Consider the following 23,535-nt stretch of genomic DNA (forward strand, 5'->3'; position numbering starts at 1 on the left):
GCTCTCCTCTCCTCCAGTCTGCCTGGTCTGTAGCAGTTAGCTCTGGGCTCTCCTCTCCTCCAGTCTGCCTGGTCTGTAGCAGTTAGCTCTGGGCCCTCCTCTCCTCCAGTCTGCCTGGTCTGTAGCAGTTAGCTCTGGGCTCTCCTCTCCCCCAGTCTGCCTGGTCTGTAGCAGTTAGCTCTGGGCTCTCCTCTCCTCCAGTCTGCCTGGTCTGTAGCAGTTAGCTCTGGGCCCTCCTCTCCTCCAGTCTGCCATAAATCTGATCAGAGGGGAGACGTTTCCATTAGAATAAATGGCAGCCTCTCAGAGGAGAAGTAAGATTGATGGTTAAAGTTAAATGGTATTAGCCGTGCAGTTTAAATATTTAACCCAGCCTTATCATAACTGTTCTTAACACTTAAAGTAATATACAGCCCAGGCCTGGCTGTGTGTGTGGACCTGTATCACATATATCTTCTACAGATCAGCTCCGTCTAGTCTACTTCACTGTTGTCCAATGGCTGGCTGTTATCCACGGAGTTATTTCAGGTTGTGTTCAGGGTTGTCGGGTAATTCATTGTGTTTCAGTATTGTGATATGGATTCAAACCATCTCTACTGCATGGAAAGAAGATTTTGGGCATATGCCGAGATATCTGGTTATCGGTTTTGATTGAACAATTGGCTCTGCATTTTACCAGTGTTTGACTACCAGGTTCACGCGATTGAACTGGGGACTGAGTTTTACCGCAGAGGTTTACTGTTGTGTTAACCACAGAGAGAGCAGGTCTAGTTGTACTGTAATGTTTAACCACAGAGAGAGCAGGTCTAGTTTTACTGTAGTGTTTAACCACAGAGAGAGCAGGTCTAGTTTTACTGTAGTGTTTAACCACAGAGAGAGCAGGTCTAGTTTTACTGTAGTGTCTAACCACAGAGAGCAAGTCTAGTTTTACTGTAGTGTTTAACCACAGAGAGCAGGTCTAGTTTTACTGTAGTGTTTAACCACAGAGAGCAGGTCAGGTCTAGTTGATACTGTAGTGTTTAACCACAGAGAGAGCAGGACTAGTTGTACTGTAGTGTTTAACCACAGAGAGAGCAGGACTAGTTTTACTGTAGTGTTTAACCACAGAGAGAGCAGGTCTAGTTTTACTGTAGTGTTTAACCACAGAGAGAGAGCAGGTCTAGTTTTACTGTAGTGTTTAACCACAGAGAGAGCAGGTCTAGTTTTACTGTAGTGTTTAACCACAGAGAGAGCAGGTCTAGTTTTACTGTAGTGTTTAACCACAGAGAGCAGGTCTAGTTGTACTGTAATGTTTAACCACAGAGAGAGCAGGTCTAGTTTTACTGTAGTGTTTAACCACAGAGAGAGCAGGTCTAGTTTTACTGTAGTGTTTAACCACAGAGAGAGCAGGTCTAGTTTTACTGTAGTGTTTAACCACAGAGAGCAGGTCTAGTTGTACTGTAGTGTTTAACCACAGAGAGAGCAGGTTTAGTTTTACTGTAATGTTTAACCACAGAGAGCAGGTCTAGTTTTACTGTAGTGTTTAACCACAGAGAGAGCAGGTCTAGTTTTACTGTAGTGTCTAACCACAGAGAGAGCAGGTCTAGTTTTACTGTAGTGTTTAACCACAGAGAGCAGGTCTAGTTTTACTGTAGTGTTAACCACAGAGAGAGCAGGTCTAGTTTTACTGTAGTGTTAACCACAGAGAGAGCAGGTCTAGTTGTACTGTAGTGTTTAACCACAGAGAGCAGGTCTAGTTGTACTGTAGTGTCTAACCACAGAGAGCAAGTCTAGTTTTACTGTAGTGTTTAACCACAGAGAGCAGGTCTAGTTTTACTGTAGTGTTTAACCACAGAGAGAGCAGGTCTAGTTGTACTGTAGTGTTTAACCACAGAGAGAGCAGGACTAGTTGTACTGTAGTGTTTAACCACAGAGAGAGCAGGACTAGTTTTACTGTAGTGTTTAACCACAGAGAGAGCAGGTCTAGTTTTACTGTAGTGTTTAACCACAGAGAGAGAGCAGGTCTAGTTTTACTGTAGTGTTTAACCACAGAGAGAGCAGGTCTAGTTTTACTGTAGTGTTTAACCACAGAGAGAGCAGGTCTAGTTGTACTGTAGTGTTTAACCACAGAGAGAGCAGGACTAGTTGTACTGTAGTGTTTAACCACAGAGAGAGCAGGACTAGTTTTACTGTAGTGTTTAACCACAGAGAGAGCAGGTCTAGTTTTACTGTAGTGTTTAACCACAGAGAGAGAGCAGGTCTAGTTTTACTGTAGTGTTTAACCACAGAGAGAGCAGGACTAGTTTTACTGTAGTGTTTAACCACAGAGAGAGCAGGTCTAGTTTTACTGTAGTGTTTAACCACAGAGAGAGAGCAGGTCTAGTTTTACTGTAGTGTTTAACCACAGAGAGAGCAGGTCTAGTTTTACTGTAGTGTTTAACCACAGAGAGAGCAGGTCTAGTTTTACTGTAGTGTTTAACCACAGAGAGCAGGTCTAGTTGTACTGTAATGTTTAACCACAGAGAGAGCAGGTCTAGTTTTACTGTAGTGTTTAACCACAGAGAGCAGGTCTAGTTGTACTGTAATGTTTAACCACAGAGAGCAGGTCTCTCCTCCTGCCCTTGGCACGGCCCTCTCACCTGAAGGTAAATGTTTATGACTGGCTCCTCATTAAAACAGAGGCCATTAATGGGCCCAATTAAAACAATGGTTTCATCTCACACCAAATGAAACCCGGCCCTGTTTATTGGGGCTGGGGATAATGGAATCTGAGACTGAGGGAAGAGGGATGTGTTGTTAACCCTGTCCTGCCCAAACTAGATGGACACAATGGGATCATCTCTGATAACTTGTCTCTTGATTCTTAACATTAATAAGTCCTTGGAAGGAGGATATATTCACAGACATGTTTGTCATTTGTGAGGGATCTTTACTAGTACTGCCATGCAGCTTTGTACCCATTTCCAGAAAGTTCAACTCACTCAATAAAAAAGTTAAACTTGGAGAATAGAAGTCTATGAAGTTGCATTTTCTAGTTGTTAGAGTTTGTAAAAGGAGCATTCCCCTCCGTCTGAGAGATGTATATTTGAACAGCTGAACTCCTACGAGGCCCCTCCCCCTACCCTCCGGTGGGCCGGATCAATGGCCTCAATCACCACGGAGATGACGGAACGTTTGAATATCCCTCCCTGATTGGGCCAGAGCGCTGGGCCTGGGGATCGATAGGAGGCAGCTGAGCACCCATTGATTGGCATTGCCCTTTTCAATAACACTGATAGCCCGCTCTCTCTCCTCTCTCTCTCCTGTATAATAATTGTGAAATAATCACTGGAGCTGTTAGCAGGTAAGGGGTGTGTGTGGAAGGCGGACAGGGGCTCTGCTGTGGACCAGATAGATAGGAGATTCACAGACAGGGCTGCTGGAGCTGCCTGCGTCAGCATTATGAGGAATAATGGACTGTTCTGGTCTGAACCATTAGCTAGTGTTCTCTCTCTTTCTTCTCTCTCCATTTCTCACTCTCGTTCTCTCTTGTATCCATCTCTTCCTTCGATTAGTTGGTCTAGCTCTCTCTCTCTTCTCTTTCCATTTCTCTTTCTTTTATTCTCTCTCTTTTTTCTATTAGGTTGTCTAGCCTGCTATGTGTCTCCGTTGGGAGAAGAGACCCTCTGAATGATGGCTGTGTTGTGTTGTTGCAGTGGCCCAGAAGATCGTGGCGACCAGGAAGAAGCAGCAGCTGTCCATTGGTCCGTGCAAGTCCCTCCCCAACTCCCCTAGCCACTCCTCTGTGTGTTCTGCACAGGTGGCAGCAGCAGTACACATCAGCCAGGTAGGTACACACACACACACACACACAAATACATTTACCGACAGACACAATTTACTGACACACAAACAAAATGGCCACATTGAGGTTCTTGACTACATTCCCTTGTCCATATTTGTTCTTCCTCCCTCTTCCTCTGTCAGCGGTGTGCTGTAAGATGCTTCTCCCAGCAGCAGCTGCATCTCTCTTTTACCATGCACACACACACACACCGTTTACCACTCTGTCGTGTCTTCGACTCTGTCGTGTCTTCGATCCTCACACACACACACCGTTTACCACTCTGTCGTGTCTTCGACTCTGTTGTGTCTTCGACCCACACACACACACACACACACACCGTTTACCACTCTGTCGTGTCTTCGATCCTCACACACACACACCGTTTACCACCTTGTCGTGTCTTCGATCCACACACACACACACACCGTTTACCACCCTGTCGTGTCTTCGATCCACACACACACACACCGTTTACCACCCTGTCGTGTCTTCGATCCACACACACACACACGCACACACACCGTTTACCACCCTGTCGTGTCTTCGATCCACACACACACACACCGTTTACCACACTGTAGTGTTTTCGATCCACAGCGCTCAGTCCCCCATCGATTTGTCATTAAGCCAGCATCATTCAGCTTGTCTCCGTAGCCCAGCTCATCCCCTGAGAATCAGGGTTGTTTTCACAAAGTAACAGTACTTTCCTGATGCAGAATGGCCCTCAGTGTGTCTTCAATGCTACCCATAATCCTCTCCCAAGCTGGGGCTCTTGTTGTACAGTAGAGTGTTAAGGAATCTAGGAGGAATGGTAGAGGTTATGAGTGACACAGATCTAGTGTATGTTATTATGAAGAGGATATACTGTACCAGCTGTATACTAGTGTAGTGTCTGTTATTATGAAGGGGGGATGCAGTATACTAGTGTAGTGTCTGTCATTATGAAGAGGAGATACTGTATACTAGTGTAGTGTCTGTTATTATGAAGGGAGGATGCTGTATACTAGTGTAGTGTCTGTTATTATGAAGGGAGGATGCTGTATACTAGTGTAGTGTCTGTTATTATGAAGGGGGATGCTGTATACTAGTGTAGTGTCTGTTATTATGAAGGGAGGATGCTGTATACTAGTGTAGTGTCTGTTATTATGAAGGGGGGATGCTGTATACTAGTGTAGTGTCTGTTATTATGAAGGGAGATGCTGTATACTAGTGTAGTGTCTGTTATTATGAAGGGGATGCTGTATACTAGTGTAGTGTCTGTTATTATGAAGGGGGATGCTGTATACTAGTGTAGTGTCTGTTATTATGAAGGGAGATGCTGTATACTAGCGTAGTGTCTGTTATTATGAAGGGGGGATGCTGTATACTAGTGTAGTGTCTGTTATTATGAAGGGAGATGCTGTATGCTGTATACTAGTGTAGTGTCTGTTATTATGAAGGGGGGATGCTGTATACTAGTGTAGTGTCTGTTATTATGAAGGGAGATGCTGTATACTAGCGTAGTGTCTGTTATTATGAAGGGGGGATGCTGTATACTAGTGTAGTGTCTGTTATCATGAAGGGGGGATGCTGTATACTAGTGTAGTGTCTGTTATTATGAAGGGGGATGCTGTATACTAGTGTAGTGTCTGTTATTATGAAGGGAGGATGCTGTATACTAGTGTAGTGTCTATTATGAAGGGGGGATGCTGTATACTAGTGTAGTGTCTGTTATTATGAAGGGGGGATGCTGTATACTAGTGTAGTGTCTGTTATTATGAAGGGGGGATGCTGTATACTAGTGTAGTGTCTGTTATTATGAAGGGGGATGCTGTATACTAGTGTAGTGTCTGTTATTATGAAGGGAGATGCTGTATACTAGCGTAGTGTCTGTTATTATGAAGGGGGGATGCTGTATACTAGTGTAGTGTCTGTTATCATGAAGGGGGGATGCTGTATACTAGTGTAGTGTCTGTTATTATGAAGGGGGATGCTGTATACTAGTGTAGTGTCTGTTATTATGAAGGAGGGATGCTGTATACTAGTGTAGTGTCTGTTATTATGAAGGAGGGATGCTGTACCAGCTGTATGTTCAACTTTCTCTCTTTCTCACTATCACACTTTTTTATATTGTTCTGTCTCTTTCTCTCTGTTTATTCTCATCCATAATACACTCATTCTTTCTGAACTAAGTTAGTGTTACCAATACAGTACATAGAAGTGTGTGTGTCTCTGTAGCAGACCAGTAATGGCGGCAGCCTGAGTGACTACTCCTCGTCAGTCCCCTCCACCCCCAGCACCAGTCAGAAGGAGCTACGCATCGACGTCCCCCAGACCACCAACACCCCCACGCCCGTCCGCAAGCAGTCCAAACGCCGCTCCAACCTCTTTACTGTGAGCCCAAATACACACACACACACACACACACACACACACACACACACACACACACACACACACACACACACAGGACCTCTTCTTCTTCACTGGGAGCCCAGACACACACACACACACACAGGACATCTACTTCTTCACTGTGAGCCCAGATACACACACACACACACACACACACACACACACACACACACACACACACAGGACCTCTTCTTCTTCACTGGGAGCCCAGACACACACACACACACACAGGACATCTACTTATTCACTGTGAGCCCAGATACACACACACACACACACACACACGACATCTACTTCTTCACTGTGAGCCCAGATACACACACACACACACACACACACACACACATAGGACATCTACTTCTTCACTGTGAGCCCAGATACACACACACACACAGGACATCTACTTCTTCACTGTGAGCCCAGATACACACACACACACACACACTCACACATACACACACTCACACACTCACACACAGGACATCTACTTCTTCACTGTTGACTATGTATTATTAGATGTTTAAACGATGGATGTTAAATACATACAAAATGATCTAAAGGACTTTTAAATGGTAAATGGCTTAGTGAGAATCTACGGGCCACAGGGAAGGTTGTATGTGACCACCTTCTAGAATGTACAGACACATGCATCATGTCCACTTCCCAGTTCCTTAGCAACTTAGAGAGAGGTCAACAACTGGGTCAAGTTGACTCATAGACACAATAATAACCCCAGTCACCTCTAGCAGCCATTAGACAAGGCCTGTTATGTGGAGACTAGAAGAGGTCTGTAACAGACCTTAGTTCAGGCTCCTCGTTCAGACACTTTAGAGGGCCTAACTCAGGGCCTCTGTAACCCCTACTTGTTCTCCTATCTCCTTCTCCACAGTCTCGGAAGGCCAGCGAGCCAGACAGGGACAAGAAAGGACTGGAGGGCCGAGCGGACAGCATTGGAAGCGGCCGTGCTATTCCAATTAAGCAGGTATGATCAGATCTGGCCCTCGCCTGGCCAGCCGGCTGCTACGGGGATAATTAGGGTCCGGCTGCGCCGTATTGCTGATTTCCCGGAGAACGAGGGCTGCCTGTGATCAGAGCGTGAAGCCCAGACACAGCCAGGCTCTCTCCGTTTGATGCCTTCTCCTTGATTAACAGCGAAAGCACACACTTGACATCAATTAGAGTTGGGGGTCCTCCTGGGTATTGAAATGAGATCATTAGTATAAGGAGCGGGACGGGATTTCACTCTCACTTTCTTTCACTCTCCCCTCTGTCCCCCCCACTGCCCCCATCCCTCTCTCCTTGTCCAAAAAGAAAGAGGGGAGAGATGGTGAGAGGGGGAAGAGGCTGAGGATGGTTAATGAAGTACAGTCTGCCGGCTGGCATATGGTCCTCCACTTCCCTCTTCCTCTACGTGCTTTTCAAAGCCCTGCCTTTTCCTGTGTGGCTGTGTAGCCGAGCGCTTTGATTGGGGCATCGGCAGGGGGGTGGGGAGGGAGGTGGAGAGGAAGGGGAGGGGTATCAAACCAGAGTGCTCAAGAGCCCCCCCCCCTCCCCACACTGTAATTGTGGAGAGATTGTTTGAGTTGGCCTTAATTTGTCGCAAACAAGCATGGAGCGAACCACGGAGGGGGGGGGGGGGGGGGGGGGCATCTCCTGTGAGCAGCTTCAACTGGAGTATAAGGAAATCAGCCAATTAGCGTGTGCTAATCACGGCCTCTCATATCAGCACGGAGGCCTCGTTTGTAATCCACTAATGAACAAATTGCATCTCTGATTAGGGGCCTCCTTTCAACGATGCGCTGCATTTGTTAGCAGCGCCGCGGTAGTTGTTAGTGCCGGGGCCGTGTCGCGCAGCTCGTCGAGGGAGACCGTGTCTCTGTGGTGCTGCTGCGCAAGGAGGCCCCCGCTGGGGCAGCACAGCAGAGAGCAGAGTAAATTGTCTTGTCCCCTCAATCAGGGACGACATGATGTTTACTTGCGAGATGTTTACATGTATCCCCATACTCCCCACAGGAAGGAAATATCACTTTGAAGTAGCAACGGGGTCCTGTGTTATTCCCCAGCTGTCCAGTTAGCATGGACATCATAGCCTCTGATAGTGTTGCTCCTCTCTGAACACTGATGGGAGCCTCTCGTCAATCAGGATGGTCTATTAGTCACATAACCCAGTCTGCCATTCAGTCCTGTCTATATGTAGACAGTATAGCAGCAGAGCTTCATGTAATTGACCTATGCATCCTATCTATGGTTAGCAGTGGTTTTAGTCTGCGGTGTGGCGGTAAACGGGGGAGGACGTGGAACTGGAGGTGACTCAGAGGAGAGAGCCCAGGCACATACTCATTATGGTTTTTGAGCAGCAGAACAGAACACAGCTGTGTGTGTGTGTGTGTGTGTGTGTGTGTGTGTGTGTGTGTGTGTGAGAGAGAGAGCTTATCTCCGTGGAAACGACAATGACGATGTTGTGCTTTCTATAAGGATTAATGTTGAACTACTTGTCAAACATTTCTCATGTGATGAAGATGGATTGGATGAGCTGCGATACAGTGCCAGATATGTATGTATGTTCTCCTGTCCCTGTAGAAGAGCCTCTCTCTCACTCACACGTCGTCTCTGTCTGTCTGGCAGAAGTAGAATCCTCCTGGGTCCAGCCACTCAATTTGCATAACTCCTGTCAAGTCAATGGCTGATAATGATGTACAAATGAAGAGGGCCATATACACATGTCACTGGTGGCAGATGGGAGGTGTGGCGTTAGCTGTGTGTGTGTGTGTGTGTGTGTGTGTGGATGGATGAGTGTTTTAGAAAGATGACGTAGACCAACAGTCTTAAAGAACCCTCTATCATTGTATGGGTTCGGCTGTGTCCTCTGTTGAGTCGCCCATTGTTTCCCCAACATGAGACATGGTGAGCCAGGCCCGGCACGACCACACACCCTCAGCCCACCTGACAGCTGCCAGCCCCAGACAGACCGAGGTTGGAGAGTAACACGTAGCCGGTAGCGCTCCGAGGCATCAGGCCACTGCTGCTTCCCTGTTTGGAGCTGGATGTTAATTGATTTGATCATTCCCCGTGGTCTTTCCTCTTGGAGAATGTGTATCTCTGTATGTGTCTCTCCATCTCCCCTCCTGCCTCTGTGTTGGCTGCAGGCAGACCTGTTCCCTAATTAGACTGTGTGTGGAGATGGCAGCAGCTTAGCTACCTGCCTCCCCATTAGCACTCCGTTTACACTCCATTTTAATGAGTGCTGCTGAGTCTGACTCCTCCCTCCACACACCACCTCACCTTGTAGAACACGTTCAGACCTGCTCCACAGTCTGCTAGGACTCCATACATGCCAGCTCTCCCTCAGAGGGCTAACAACACAACTCATTCACTGAGAGGACGTGTTCCCTGACTGGCTCGTTTTGGTTGTCCTTCCTTGTCTGTGTGTTGAAGAGGGGAGGAAGGGGACAGTCTTTAGTTGAATCACTTTGGCAGATGTCTGCTTCTGTTAGGTTGGCAGAGTCGCGCGGCGGCTCCTTAAAGGTGCAGTAATAATCGGTGGTCAATTAAACACGCGATGATGATGAGGAGGATGATGATGAATGTTATTATGAATCAGTGGTGTCAACAGCAACGCTGTGGGGTTTTGGCATCAGACCGTAACATGTTCAGAAACTACAGGTAAAGGGCCCTTTGCTATAAATATGGGTGACTTGTGTGAGATCATTTGACTTGACAAATGGAAGATAATTAGGGTAAACAGTAGAGAACGACAGATATGGGTTTTTAAGCGCCGATACCAATTTTTGGGGGTCAAGGACACCGATGGCTGATTATTCAGCCAATCTGATGACATTGGAGCATTTTGATGAGAAATGTTCCCAGAGACAACCATGTGTGCAATAACAAATCAATTATACAACCATACAGTCAATTAGACTTGATCAATTTAACTACCCAACAACATAAAGGTGATGAATCATGTATTTGAATGGTCAGTCTCTTGATAAACTGGGTACAATAAGATGGCTTAGGTCTACTCCTAATACAGGTGGATTCATATTCAATAGGAGTGTATGCCTGCGTTGAGCTCGTGTTGGCTGATTCCAATGGTGTTTGGGGTTACAGGTGACAATCTGTTTCCCTTTCATTTAGGCCTCCTGATAAATAACAATCTGTTTCCCTTTCATTTAGGCCTCCTGATAAATAACAATCTGTTTCCCTTTCATTTAGGCCTCCTGATAAATAACAATCTGTTTCCCTTTCATTTAGGCCTCCTGATAAATAACAATCTGTTTCCCTTTCATTTAGGCCTCCTGATAAATAACAATCTGTTTCCCTTTCATTTAGGCCTCCTGATAAATAACAATCTGTTTCCCTTTCATTTAGGCCTCCTGATAAATAACATTCTGTTTCCCTTTCATTTAGGCCTCCTGATAAATAACAATCTGTTTCCCTTTCATTTAGGCCTCCTGATAAATAACAATCTGTTTCCCTTTCATTTAGGCCTCCTGATAAATAACAATCCCTTTCATTTAGGCCTCCTGATAAATAACAATCTGTTTCCCTTTCATTTAGGCCTCCTGATAAATAACATTCTGTTTCCCTTTCATTTAGGCCTCCTGATAAATAACAATCTGTTTCCCTTTCATTTAGGCCTCCTGATAAATAACATTTTCATAGAAGTAGCCTATTGCTTTATTTGATCCAAATCTCCTTTAAGAGAAAAGACACCACTTGCTTGTCATGTAGCCAGGCAGTAGGTACTATTCTTCTTTTAGGATAATATAACAGTCCCTCAACGCTGTTGAGGGTTTTGTTGCCTCAATACAACTAGAAGGAATTGACATTTTAAACTATAAATGTATTAACATGTATATAAGAAAACAATGTCAAGATGTTACTGTTCCCTCTGCTAAAATGTCCTGGAATGCAGCCCTTGGACAAGTCAAGATGTTACTGTTCCCTCTGCTAAAATGTCCTGGAATGCAGCCCTTGGACAAGTCAAGATGTTACTGTTCCCTCTGCTAAAATGTCCTGGAATGCAGCCCTTGGACAAGTCAAGATGTTACTGTTCCCTCTGCTAAAATGTCCTGGAATGCAGCCCTTGGACAAGTCAAGATGTTACTGTTCCCTCTGCTAAAATGTCCTGGAATGCAGCCCTTGGACAAGTCAAGATGTTACTGTTCCCTCTGCTAAAATGTCCTGGAATGCAGCCCTTGGACAAGTCAAGATGTTACTGTTCCCTCTGCTAAAATGTCCTGGAATGCAGCCCTTGGACAAGTCAAGATGTTACTGTTCCCTCTGCTAAAATGTCTGTTCCCTCTGCTAAAATGTCCTGGAATGCAGCCCTTGGACAAGTCAAGATGTTACTGTTCCCTCTGCTAAAATGTCCTGGAATGCAGCCCTTGGACAAGTCAAGATGTTACTGTTCCCTCTGCTAAAATGTCCTGGAATGCAGCCCTTGGACAAGTCAAGATGTTACTGTTCCCTCTGCTAAAATGTCCTGGAATGCAGCCCTTGGACAAGTCAAGATGTTACTGTTCCCTCTGCTAAAATGTCCTGGAATGCAGCCCTTGGACAAGTCAAGATGTTACTGTTCCCTCTGCTAAAATGTCCTGGAATGCAGCCCTTGGACAAGTCAAGATGTTACTGTTCCCTCTGCTAAAATGTCCTGGAATGCAGCCCTTGGACAAGTCAACTGGAACAAAGTTTCGTTGTTGTCTGGCAAATATAATATACAGTAGGAGTCTGAAGTTTATATACACTTAGGATGAACAATTACTTGTTAACAAACTATAGTTTTGGCAAGTCGGTTAGGACATCTACTTTGCACATGACACAAGTAATTGTTCCAACAATTGTTTACAGACAGATTATTTCCCTTATAATTCACTGTATCACAATTCCAGTGGGTCAGAAGTTTACATACATTAAGTTGACTGTGTCTTTAATAATTAAACCGCTTGGAAAATTCCAGAAAATGATGTCATGGCTTTAGAAGCTTCTGATAGGCTAATTGACATCATTTGAGTCAATTGGAGGTGTACCTGTGGATGCATTTCAAGGCCTACCTTCAATCTCAGTGCCTCTTTGCTTGACATCATGGGAAAATCACACGAAATCAGCCAAGACTTCAGAATCAAAATTGTAGACCTCCACAAGTCTGGTTCATCCTTGGGAGCAATTTCCAAACGCCTGAAGGTACCACGTTCATCTGTACAAACAATAGTACGCAAGTATAAACACCATGGGACCACGCAGCCGTCATACCGCTCAGGAAGGAGACGCGTTCTGTCTCCTAGAGATGAACGTACTTTGTTGTGAAAAGTGCAAATCAATCCCAGAACAACAGCAAAGGACCTTGTGAAGATGCTGGAGGAAACGGGTACAAACATATCTATATCCACAGTAAAACGACTCCTATATTGACATAACCTGAAAGGCCGGTCGTCAAAGAAGAAGCCACTGCTCCAAAACCACCATAAAAAAAGCCAGACTACAGTTTGCAACTGCACATGGGGACAAAGATCGTACTTTTTGTACAAATGTCCTCTGGTCTGATGAAACAAAAATAGAACTGTTTGGCCATAATGACCATTGCTATGTTTGAAGGAAATGGGGGAGGCTTTCAAGCCGAAGAACACCATCCCAGATGTGAAACACGGGGATGTCTGCATCATGTTGTGGTGGTGCTTTGCTGCAGGATAGACTGGAGAACATCCCAAAACAGATGGCATCATGAGGAATTGAAAAGTATGTGGATATATTGAATCAACATCTTAAGACATCAGTCAGGAAGTTAAAGCTAGGTCTTCCAAATGGACAATGACCCCAAGCATACTTCCAAAGTTGTGGCAAAATGGCTGAAGGACAACAAAGTCAAGGTATTGGAGCGGCCATCACAAAGCCCTGACCTCAGTCCTATAGAAAATGTCTGGGCAGAACTGAAAAAACTTGTGCGAGCAAGGAGGCCTACAAACCTGACTCAGTTACACCAGCTCTGTCAGGAGGAATGGGCCAACATTCACCCAACTTATTGTGGGAAGCTTGTGGAAGGCTACCTGAAACGTTTCACCCAAGTTAAACAATTTAAAGACAACGCTACCAAATACTAATTGAGTGTATGTTAACTTCTGACCCACAGGGAATGTGATGAAAGAAATAAAAGCTGAAATAAATCATTCTCTACTATTATTCTGACATTTCACATTCTTAAAATAAAGTGGGGATCCAAACTGACCTAAGACGGGGAATTTTTACTAGGATTAAATGTCAGGAATTGTGAAAAACTGAGTTTAAATGTATTTGGCTAAGGTGTATGTAAACTTCCGACTTCAACTATCTAATAAGGTGAAAGAAGTATCATACCAACTCATTCATAGAATCCACCCTGTAAAGACCTTTATTATACACAGATTTAAAATAGATATTGATAACACGTGTATTTTGTGATTGTGACCCAGAGACTCTTGACTATTTATTTTGGGACTGTTCTTATGTCAGAAGATTTTGGAGTGAATTAGATCATTTTATTTGAAAAGAAACGACTATTAATGTTCATCTGAGAGACTCTGATGTTCTCTTTTATTTTGATCCAAATGATATGGACCCTGATTTAACTTTCATTGTTAATTTGTTCATCTTTCATAGCAGATTCTTTATCCATAAAATGGAGTGGGCGGAGAACAAAATATTATTTTGAAACGATCAGTAAGTGTAAAAACAAAAAAGAAATACCATAAAACGTTTTGACAAATGGAAAATGAATCTCGATATGTAATCCCCCTGTCTGTTAGGTTTATGTACTCTTGTTTATATATTTCTGTTTGTCTGTTTTCTTCATAATAATCCAATAAAAACACGTAGCCAGGCAATTGTAACATGTGACAGTTTGGATGTGACAGTTGTGACAGTTTGTCACTAGAGGATCCTCAAGGACAGGCTAACTAGTAATGAGTGGGTAGCTACCCAATGAGTGGGTAGCTACCCAGCAGCATAGAGGTTCCTCAAGGACAGGCTAACTAGCAATGAGTGGGTAGCTACCCAGCAGCATAGAGGTTCCTCAAGGACAGGCTAACTAGGACAGGCTAACTAGTAATGAGTGGGTAGCTACCCAGCAGCATAGAGGTTCCTCAAGGACAGGCTAACTAGTAATGAGTGGGTAGCTACCCAGCAGCATAGAGGATCCTCAAGGACAGGCTAACTAGCAATGAGTGGGTAGCTACCCAGCAGCATAGAGGTTCCTCAAGGACAGGCTAACTAGTAATGAGTGGGTAGCTACCCAGCAGCATAGAGGATCCTCAAGGACAGGCTAACTAGTAATGAGTGGGTAGCTACCCAGCAGCATAGAGGATCCTCAAGGACAGGCTAACTAGTAATGAGTGGGTAGCTACCCAGCAGCATAGAGGTTCCTCAAGGACAGGCTAACTAGCAATGAGTGGGTAGCTACCCAGCAGCATAGAGGTTCCTCAAGGACAGGCTAACTAGTAATGAGTGGGTAGCTACCCAGCAGCATAGAGGTTCCTCAAGGACAGGCTAACTAGTAATGAGTGGGTAGCTACCCAGCAGCATAGAGGTTCCTCAAGGACAGGCTAACTAGTAATGAGTGGGTAGCTACCCAGCAGCATAGAGGATCCTCAAGGACAGGCTAACTAGTAATGAGTGGGTAGAGCTACCCAGCAGCATAGAGGTTCCTCAAGGGCAGGCTAACTAGCAATGAGTGGGTAGCTACCCAGCAGCATAGAGGATCCTCAAGGACAGGCTAACTATCAATGAGTGGGTAGCTACCCAGCAGCATAGAGGATCCTCAAGGACAGGCTAACTAGCAATAAGTGGGTAGCTACCCAGCAGCATAGAGGTTCCTCAAGGACAGGCTAACTAGTAATGAGTGGGTAGCTACCCAGCAGCATAGAGGTTCCTCAAGGACAGGCTAACTAGCAATGAGTGGGTAGCTACCCAGCAGCATAGAGGTTCCTCAAGGACAGGCTAACTAGTAATGAGTGGGTAGCTACCCAGCAGCATAGAGGTTCCTCAAGGACAGGCTAACTAGTAATGAGTGGGTAGCTACCCAGCAGCATAGAGGATCCTCAAGGACAGGCTAACTAGTAATGAGTGGGTAGCTACCCAGCAGCATAGAGGATCCTCAAGGACAGGCTAACTAGCAATGAGTGGGTAGCTACCCAGCAGCATAGAGGTTCCTCAAGGACAGGCTAACTAGTAATGAGTGGGTAGCTACCCAGCAGCATAGAGGATCCTCAAGGACAGGCTAACTAGTAATGAGTGGGTAGCTACCCAGCAGCATAGAGGATCCTCAAGGACAGGCTAACTAGTAATGAGTGGGTAGCTACCCAGCAGCATAGAGGTTCCTCAAGGACAGGCTAACTAGCAATGAGTGGCGCCGACTTGCAGGAGAGGCAAGTGCGCTCGGCTGTTAGGGGAAAATCGGCGGATGATCGTCGTTCTCGAAACAGATACGTGAATGTGTGTGTTTGCATGAATTGCGTTGGTGTGTGTGTTCTTGGAGCTCTCTCCCAGGACTACTGACTCCCCAGTGTAGTTTATTTTCTGTTAGCCCAGATCTCATTAGGATGGGCTGTTGTTCTGACTCCCCCTCAAGGTGACTAGAGTTTGTGTGTGGTGTGTGTGTGTGTGTGCGCACGATAAAGGCTGTGGAAGGAAGAAGATGCCTTCATTAGTTAGATGGTGCTCATTAAAACCTAACACACTGCTAGACTGGCCAAGCTAGGAGTTTTCAGCACACTGGACTTTTATAAAGAGGATGGGGTGGACTCCCACTCTGCAGCAATTAGACAACCCAAAGCCCCAGAGGTCCAGCTTTTCTCACACACACATGCATACACACACACACACACACACACTCTGCGCTGAGTGTGGGTGTGACAGGGTCAGACGTGTCACCTAGCTACACGCGTCAGGCCGTCGTGGGTCCTCAAAACATGGCCTCCACTGTGGTATTTAACTGTGCAGACGCTCTTCTGCGAGACTTGTGACTTCAGTACCTCGTGGGATGTTTGTCTACAGCTTTATTGCTGTTTGGAACTTTTAAAATGATGTTTTCTGTTCTAGGTCCCGTGTGGCTCAGTTGGTAGAGCATGGCTCTTGCAACGCCAAGGTTGTGGGTTCAATTCCCACAAGGGAGCTGTACGGGGGGAAAGTATAAAAATGTCTAAGTCGCTCTGGATAAGAGTGTCTGATAAAATTACTCAAATGTGACAAAAAAGATGAATGTAGTAGGGTCATGATGGGGTCAGTGACTGCTGCTATTACCGGGTATTTTACCCAGGATGCAACATGGCCATTCTAAGCGTCTTCTGTTAGGGGCTGAGGGCTTCTTTAAAAGGCGAGCGGACATCGGCAGCTTTGTTTACAGGCGTTGTTTACGGTGGCGTCTCTGCGGACATCTGCTCCACGCTCCTAATTAGCCCGTAATTACCGAAGAGATAGAGACACTCGCTTCGCCAACACATCTCTTTCAAATTAATTTACTGTTGACTTAGACACCGGGGCTGTTGGCCTAGACACCGGGGCTGTTGGCCTAGACACCGGGGCTGTTGGCCTAGACACCGGGGCTGTTGGCCTAGACACCGGGGCATGGAGCAGCAATAGGAGGTAGAGAAGGTTAATATGTGGTTCCTGGTTCATCCTAATAGTGAAATGTGGTCTTTCCACAGCTTCGTAGCCCAACTCATGTCATCTTGACATTCAATAGTCATTTGTCCGTCCCATCTACGTGTTAGCATACATGTCTAAATGCATATTCCTCTTTTATTTGGCCCTAAATACTTTCTTCCCCATTACAACTTCTCACAGGTTTGAGTTCAGATTTTTTTGGTTCATGTTTCAAATGAGTCCAAAAGCATTGACGCGTGTGGTTGGGGTTGGCTCCCTTTGTGAGGAGCTGATTAGTATCATGGTAGTAATTGCCTATAGTTGTAGAGAGTGGTGTAACATTAGATGAGCACAGGGCTGGGTGGTTTTGACAGTCTCCCCCTCTGCCTCCTCCCCTCTGAGGCCTGGTTCCTCTTAGTAAGGAGTTAAATTGGATGGTTAATTCGGCTGTTATTTACCCTGTAATTCATTAGTTTCGCCCTGCCATTGGCAGCGGGCAGGCTGTAATTTCACGCTTGGCAATAAAAGATGTCTCATAATCTGCTTCATTTAGCAGCCAAAGAATTTAATGAAATTAACGGCGTCTCCTAATTAAGACGGTGAATATTAAAGACCTGCTATCAAGGCCCTGTAACGAGTGGCGACGCGATCCGCCTTCCGCTGGGTTGGGAAAATATAATTTCCCGGGGAAAAGGTTGTCGCCGTGACGACCGCTCGGAGCTATTTTGGCCATGATGACATTTTTGTCATGCACACTAACCCCTGGAAATGAGATTTGAGGGGGTTGGTGGGTGGAGGGGGTTGTTCTTTTTAGTTTTGGATAAATAATTAAATGAGAAGCACACCGGCATCAATCAGAGAAGCGTGGTGGCTTTTAGATTGTGTGATGGTTCTGATCCGGTTACAGTATTCTCTACTGAGCAGTAGACTTTCTGATTGATACAGAGTTGTTCTGTCTGAACACACTGGGACTCAAGTGTCCCAATGGTGACTTTGTTGGTTTATGGTGCATTCTGTTTGTGTGTCTGTTTCTGTATGCTAGACCTGATTCCCTCACTGATGGTAGTATCAGTCTTGGATTCGTTGTCTGTTTCTACCCATCCTGTTGAGAAAGAAGTCTCTCTAAAGAGCTTCTTTAACAAGACTGATTAGACAGAAGAAAAATTGTCTTTGACCCCAGGGGCTTCTTTTAACTCGTTCAGGAAAGGAAAGAACGAATGTGTTTCTTTTCCACATCCTATCTTTTCCATCCATCCACCCTCTCTCTCTCTGTCAGAAACGCTAGCAGGGCGAGAGAGGCTTTATCTGCTAATGAATTGAGACTGCTGAAGTAAGGTTTGGATAATTGAGTTTCTAATTAATTACCCAGAACTCTTATCAGATAAATCAGTTGCTAGGCTACATCTCAAATGGCACCCTTTCCCCTACATAGTGCTCTGCTTTTGATAATAGCCCTATGGGCCCTGGTCAAAAGTAGTGCACTATTTAGGGGTCATTTTTAGATGTAACCAGGGATAGAGGGAGCATTCTCTTCTTCGTTGGTATTTTATTTGATCTGGTTTTCACTGCTCCTTGCCCCGCTATGCTCCCCTGGGCCTGCCCTTTCCTGTCCTTGCCTCATCTACGCTGACCTTGTCATAAATGCCATGATAGAGTGTGTGTGTGTGTGTGTGTGTGTGTGTGTGTGTGTGTGTGTGTGTGTGTCAGCTGTTTGTTCACCTGCAACCGTCCGACTGTGATGAGGTGAAAATCTGAGGCCCGAACCTACCTGCTAATATAGGAAATGCGCTGTAGGCTACAGTCCAAGACGGCACAATGATTTTTGACAGGGGGCGTGATTTAGATATGTTTCTGCTTATAATGTCTGACATTTTGGTAGGCTATTTGTTGGTCACCTTCTCTGTAATTAGATACAGGCAGCTTCTCCTCTGTCATACTGTATGTGGCCCTAGAAGACTACATAAACCCTTCTCTGTAATTAGATACCGGCAGCTTCTCCTCTGTCATACTGTATGTGGCCCTAGAAGACTACATAAACCCTTCTCTGTAATTAGATACCGGCAGCTTCTCCTCTGTCATACTGTATGTGGCCCTAGAAGACTACATAAACCCTTGCTCAGCAGAATGGCATAGATGTGTAGAAGGAATGCTTCAGTCTATTTGGCATCGGTAAAGTTGAACTCTGCAGGAGTTAATATTAAGGCTATGTGAGAGGTTATAGTCCTACAGTCAGTGTCCATTGAACCCATCTGAACAGTAGGCTACAGTTCCCTTGATGAGCCATAGGCCTATTTGACATTCCCGTCTCGTGACAGTCGAATTTGAATAGCGCCTCACAATCATCACACAAAACACAACAGAACAATCACAAACAACAAAATGTAGCCTATAAACTGCACAAGACGTTTACATTCTAAGGTATTGTTTTCTCTTTATTCACCCCACCCACCTGCCCTTCATTATCACAATATTTAATGACCCTAAACCCGACTGTGGGTTATGAGTCAACCCAGCATCAGTATTGTGTCAGCAATTCTCTCATGCCCATGTGTGGGTGTCTACCTACTTATGACAGTTTATTTAAAACATATATTATTTAAATAAAGGTTAACTAGGCAAGTCAGTTAAGAACAAATTCTTATTTACAATGACGGCCTACCAGAAGGCCTCCTGCGGGGGCGGGGGCCTGGGATTAAAATAAATACAATATAAATATAGGACAAAACACACATCACAACAACAGAGACATTATTATCTGCATGGGGGCAGATTCCATCATGGGCATTGCACCGTAGTAGCAATCTCTCCCACTTCCTCATTCAGCCTGTCTGTTAATGCCTTCTCTTAGAGTCAGACTAACCATTCTCTCCCACTTCCTCATTCAGCCTGTCTGTTAATGCCTTCTCTTAGAGTCAGACAAACCATTCTCTCCCCTATGTCCCATTGATCAGGGTTATAGGGACATCACCATATCCTGGCCTGTATTCACACCACTGTCCTGCCCAGTGATGATTAATGGCCGATGGTGTGGTTTGGCTGGCAGACTGGACATCTCTGGCCAGATGGCCAACGCGATAGAGGAGTGTTCGAACAGAGCATTTCACAGAGGCATCACTCAAGACAAGCCTTAGCCAGCCCTGAGCCCTCCAAGCACCTCTTGACAGCCCCCAAGACAGGAGTTGCCTGTTTGGGAATGACACCCTTAATTTAGGCTCCTGTTCTCCAGGGACGCCCAAGAACAATGGGCCCCACCAGATCCCCCGGGGAGAGATGGTGCCTCTCAGGAGATGAGGCCTCCCCCCTATCACCCAACTGGGCCGGTTGTCAGTCCCGCCAAGGGTCCAAGGGAGGGTCTATTGTCTGGGGGAAAAAGGGGGATGATGGTGATTAGGGAGTTGATTAGTGTGTTTCAATAGAAAGGAAATGAACCTGGGGAAAGTTCTCTCCTTATCAGACTGTTTGTTTACAACTGAACGGCTCCACTGGCAGGTCTGCCTTGAGAGCTCTGACAATTACACCGTTGATAGTGCAGACCAAATGAGGGTGGCTATCGAAGGCAAAGAGAGGGAGGTTTTGATAGTGCAGACCAAATGAGGGTGGCTATCGAAGGCAAAGAGAGGGAGGTTTTGATAGTGCAGACCAAATGAGGGTGGCTATCGAAGGCAAAGAGAGGGAGGTTTTGATAGTGCAGACCAAATGAGGGTGGCTATCGAAGGCAAAGAGAGGGAGGTTTTGATAGTGCAGACCAAATGAGGGTGGCTATCGAAGGCAAAGAGAGGGAGGTTTTGATAGTGCAGACCAAATGAGGGTGGCTATCGAAGGCAAAGAGAGGGAGGTTTTGATAGTGCAGACCAAATGAGGGTGGCTATCGAAGGCAAAGAGAGGGAGGTTTTGATAGTGCAGACCAAATGAGGGTGGCTATCGAAGGCAAAGAGAGGGAGGTTTTGATAGTGCAGACCAAATGAGGGTGGCTATCGAAGGCAAAGAGAGGGAGGTTTTGATAGTGCAGACCAAATGAGGGTGGCTATCGAAGGCAAAGAGAGGGAGGTTTTGATAGTGCAGACCAAATGAGGGTGGCTATCGAAGGCAAAGAGAGGGAGGTTTTGATAGTGCAGACCAAATGAGGGTGGCTATCGAAGGCAAAGAGAGGGAGGTTTTGATAGTGCAGACCAAATGAGGGTGGCTATCGAAGGCAAAGAGAGGGAGGTTTTGATAGTGCAGACCAAATGAGGGTGGCTATCGAAGGCAAAGAGAGGGAGGTTTTGATAGTGCAGACCAAATGAGGGTGGCTATCGAAGGCAAAGAGAGGGAGGTTTTGATAGTGCAGACCAAATGAGGGTGGCTATCGAAGGCAAAGAGAGGGAGGTTTTGATAGTGCAGACCAAATGAGGGTGGCTATCGAAGGCAAAGAGAGGGAGGTTTTGGAATGTTGGTTGTTTTCTACATCACAATTTTGGACCTGAGTCAAATAAAATACACGCCTGTTTGTTGTAGGAACAGTTGTTGTGGTTCGAACGTGAACCGTTGAACTGTTATAATGAATGAATAATTGCGCCCTTGCTGCACGCTTTGAGGAAGCTTTTTCTCTCAAAAAAGGAATGAAGGACATCATCTCCTCAGCCCCCCAGGGCGGTCGACCTTTTCCTAAGCACTACCCACAATACTTCACAGTGCCTCTGTAGGAAGTGTCTCCGTAGCAACGAGGAAGACAAAGAGTATATCTGGGATGTATTTATTTCCTCCATTTATTCTTGTGCGTTGCGATCGGAAGACCTTGTGAGCTGTCAAGTCCCCCGGAGGTAAAACAGAGGAACGTGTGTGTCACTAGTGGACCGGGGAAGATGAATAATGAAAGATATTACCAATCCGGAGGGTGGACATGCCGTCCAATTAGCCTCCCCCTGCAAACTGATCGCTTGTCTTCTCCACGATGGATGGCTGAAATGAATATGCACACTTCTATCACAAACAGGGCCACACACAGAAGAAATATTGGCCACCTAGTTCACTCCCCAGTCTGTGACGCTTGGCCACCGCTGTCTCGCTCTACACCCCAAATCACTTTCAGGACTATCAGCTTGTACCTTTGGAAGTTGAGATCTGAGTTGAGAGGTGAAGCCATAACGGCCCTGATAAGATTGTCTCTTTTTAATAGTGATTCAACAGTGGTTGTTGTGACACCAACACACTGAGAGGAGGAACTGAGAAAGAAACTGCATCTCTCTGCAAATACACAGTATATCAAATTCATATGGTATCCTGCTCAGTTCAACATGGACCTGACTGCCTCTCTATTATGCCAGGAATCATTCTGTACTGCAGAGTAGAGCTGCTTATTGGCCAGGCCTCGTTGCTGTACTGTCTGTCGCTAGCTGCTCCCATTGCAGAGCCCTTTTATCATTGACAAGTGTGTTTTCAGGCACCTAGTTATGAGATATGCAGTCATTCCCAGGCGAGGTCGTTGATTCCTCTGCTTCCTCCTTTGTCCAAGCCAAGGGACACGACGAGGCCTTAATGAAATGTGAACAACGCCAGAGACACGGAAAGCAGGACTCTGTCTATCAAAGCGCCCGGCTGTCCATCTCTCTCTCTCGTCCATATCTTCCCCCCTCCACCCCCCGTTGCGTGCTAGTTAGTCTTTATCCCCTCATTCTCCTCTGCTGCCCGACTCTATTAATATCTCCCTGTCTGTGGGTGTTAACACCGCGTTAATGTGTTACAGGTCCAGTGAAGTGACACGCGCAGCAGTCCGGCTGTAATTGCTAATCAGCGGACAGTTATATCCCTCTCTTGCCTAATGAATTTGGCTGAAATGCAGCGTGGGTAGGCAGCCGCCCTGAAGGGTCAGTCAGCCACAGCTGATGTGTGGAGGAGAGAGGAGAGAGAAGGATGTTAACAGTCTTGGGTCGGTGCTAATGTGCCCGAAGAACACTTCAGTTTTTTCCGTCCGTTCGCTCGATACTTCTTGCTCACCACTGCTGGTTATGTTTCCGTCTCTCTCCCTCCAGTGTGTATATGGTCTCTTAGTTTAAGTGGTTTTCCTATCCGTTAAGGATCTTTGTTTCTCTGGTCAGGGAGTGTCACAGAAATGTAGTGGGGAGAGAGATCACATGTTGCATCTTTATTGTAAACGTGATTTCAGCATGGTGACGGCATTGAGTTGCAGCCCGTGGCATTCTATACAGTCTCCCTGTCTCAAGAGATTCTAGTTCCAGAAATCAGGGATACCACACGTCAATCCCATTCACCACCTATTGACAATGTGTCTTGTATTGGAAGATGAGATATGTGTTGTAAATTCAGTGATGACTACAGTAGATACTAGAGCGGTGGTTCCCAAAACCTTTTTCCTTCATGTCCCACCAGCTGAGGTGTCTTTTGAGTCATGTCCCACCAGCTGAGGTGTCTTTTGAGTCATGTCCCACCAGCTGAGGTGTCTTTTGAGTCATGACCCACCAGCTGAGGTGTCTTTTGAGTCATGTCCCACCAGCTGAGGTGTCTTTTGAGTCATGTCCCACCAGCTGAGGTGTCTTTTGAGTCATGTCCCACCAGCTGAGGTGTCTTTTGAGTCATGTCCCACCAGCTGAGGTGTCTTTTGAGTCATGTCCCACCAGCTGAGGTGTCTTTTGAGTCATGTCCCACCAGCTGAGGTGTCTTTTGAGTCATGACCCACCAGCTGAGGTGTCTTTTGAGTCATGTCCCACCAGCTGAGGTGTCTTTTG

General features: G+C 45.8%; 1 protein-coding gene and 1 non-coding gene across 2 annotated transcripts in view; both read left to right on the top strand.

Moving 5' to 3' along the window:
- Positions 1–292: 292 nt before the first annotated feature.
- Positions 293–23,535, top strand: part of LOC139373907 (arf-GAP with GTPase, ANK repeat and PH domain-containing protein 1-like) — a 101,774-nt gene continuing 78,531 nt past the window's right edge. Inside the window, exons 1-4 of the mRNA XM_071114999.1 lie at positions 293–314; positions 3,675–3,805; positions 6,023–6,178; positions 7,089–7,181. Of these exons, the coding sequence (XP_070971100.1) occupies positions 293–314; positions 3,675–3,805; positions 6,023–6,178; positions 7,089–7,181 (402 nt within the window). The remainder of the gene's footprint in view (positions 315–3,674; positions 3,806–6,022; positions 6,179–7,088; positions 7,182–23,535) is intronic.
- Positions 16,272–16,343, top strand: trnaa-ugc (transfer RNA alanine (anticodon UGC)). Its single transcript has one exon. It is a non-coding gene; the product is annotated as a tRNA-Ala (tRNA).

The sequence above is a fragment of the Oncorhynchus clarkii genome, chromosome 18 (genome assembly GCF_045791955.1).
Source record: "Oncorhynchus clarkii lewisi isolate Uvic-CL-2024 chromosome 18, UVic_Ocla_1.0, whole genome shotgun sequence".
NCBI classification, from domain to species: domain Eukaryota; kingdom Metazoa; phylum Chordata; class Actinopteri; order Salmoniformes; family Salmonidae; genus Oncorhynchus; species Oncorhynchus clarkii.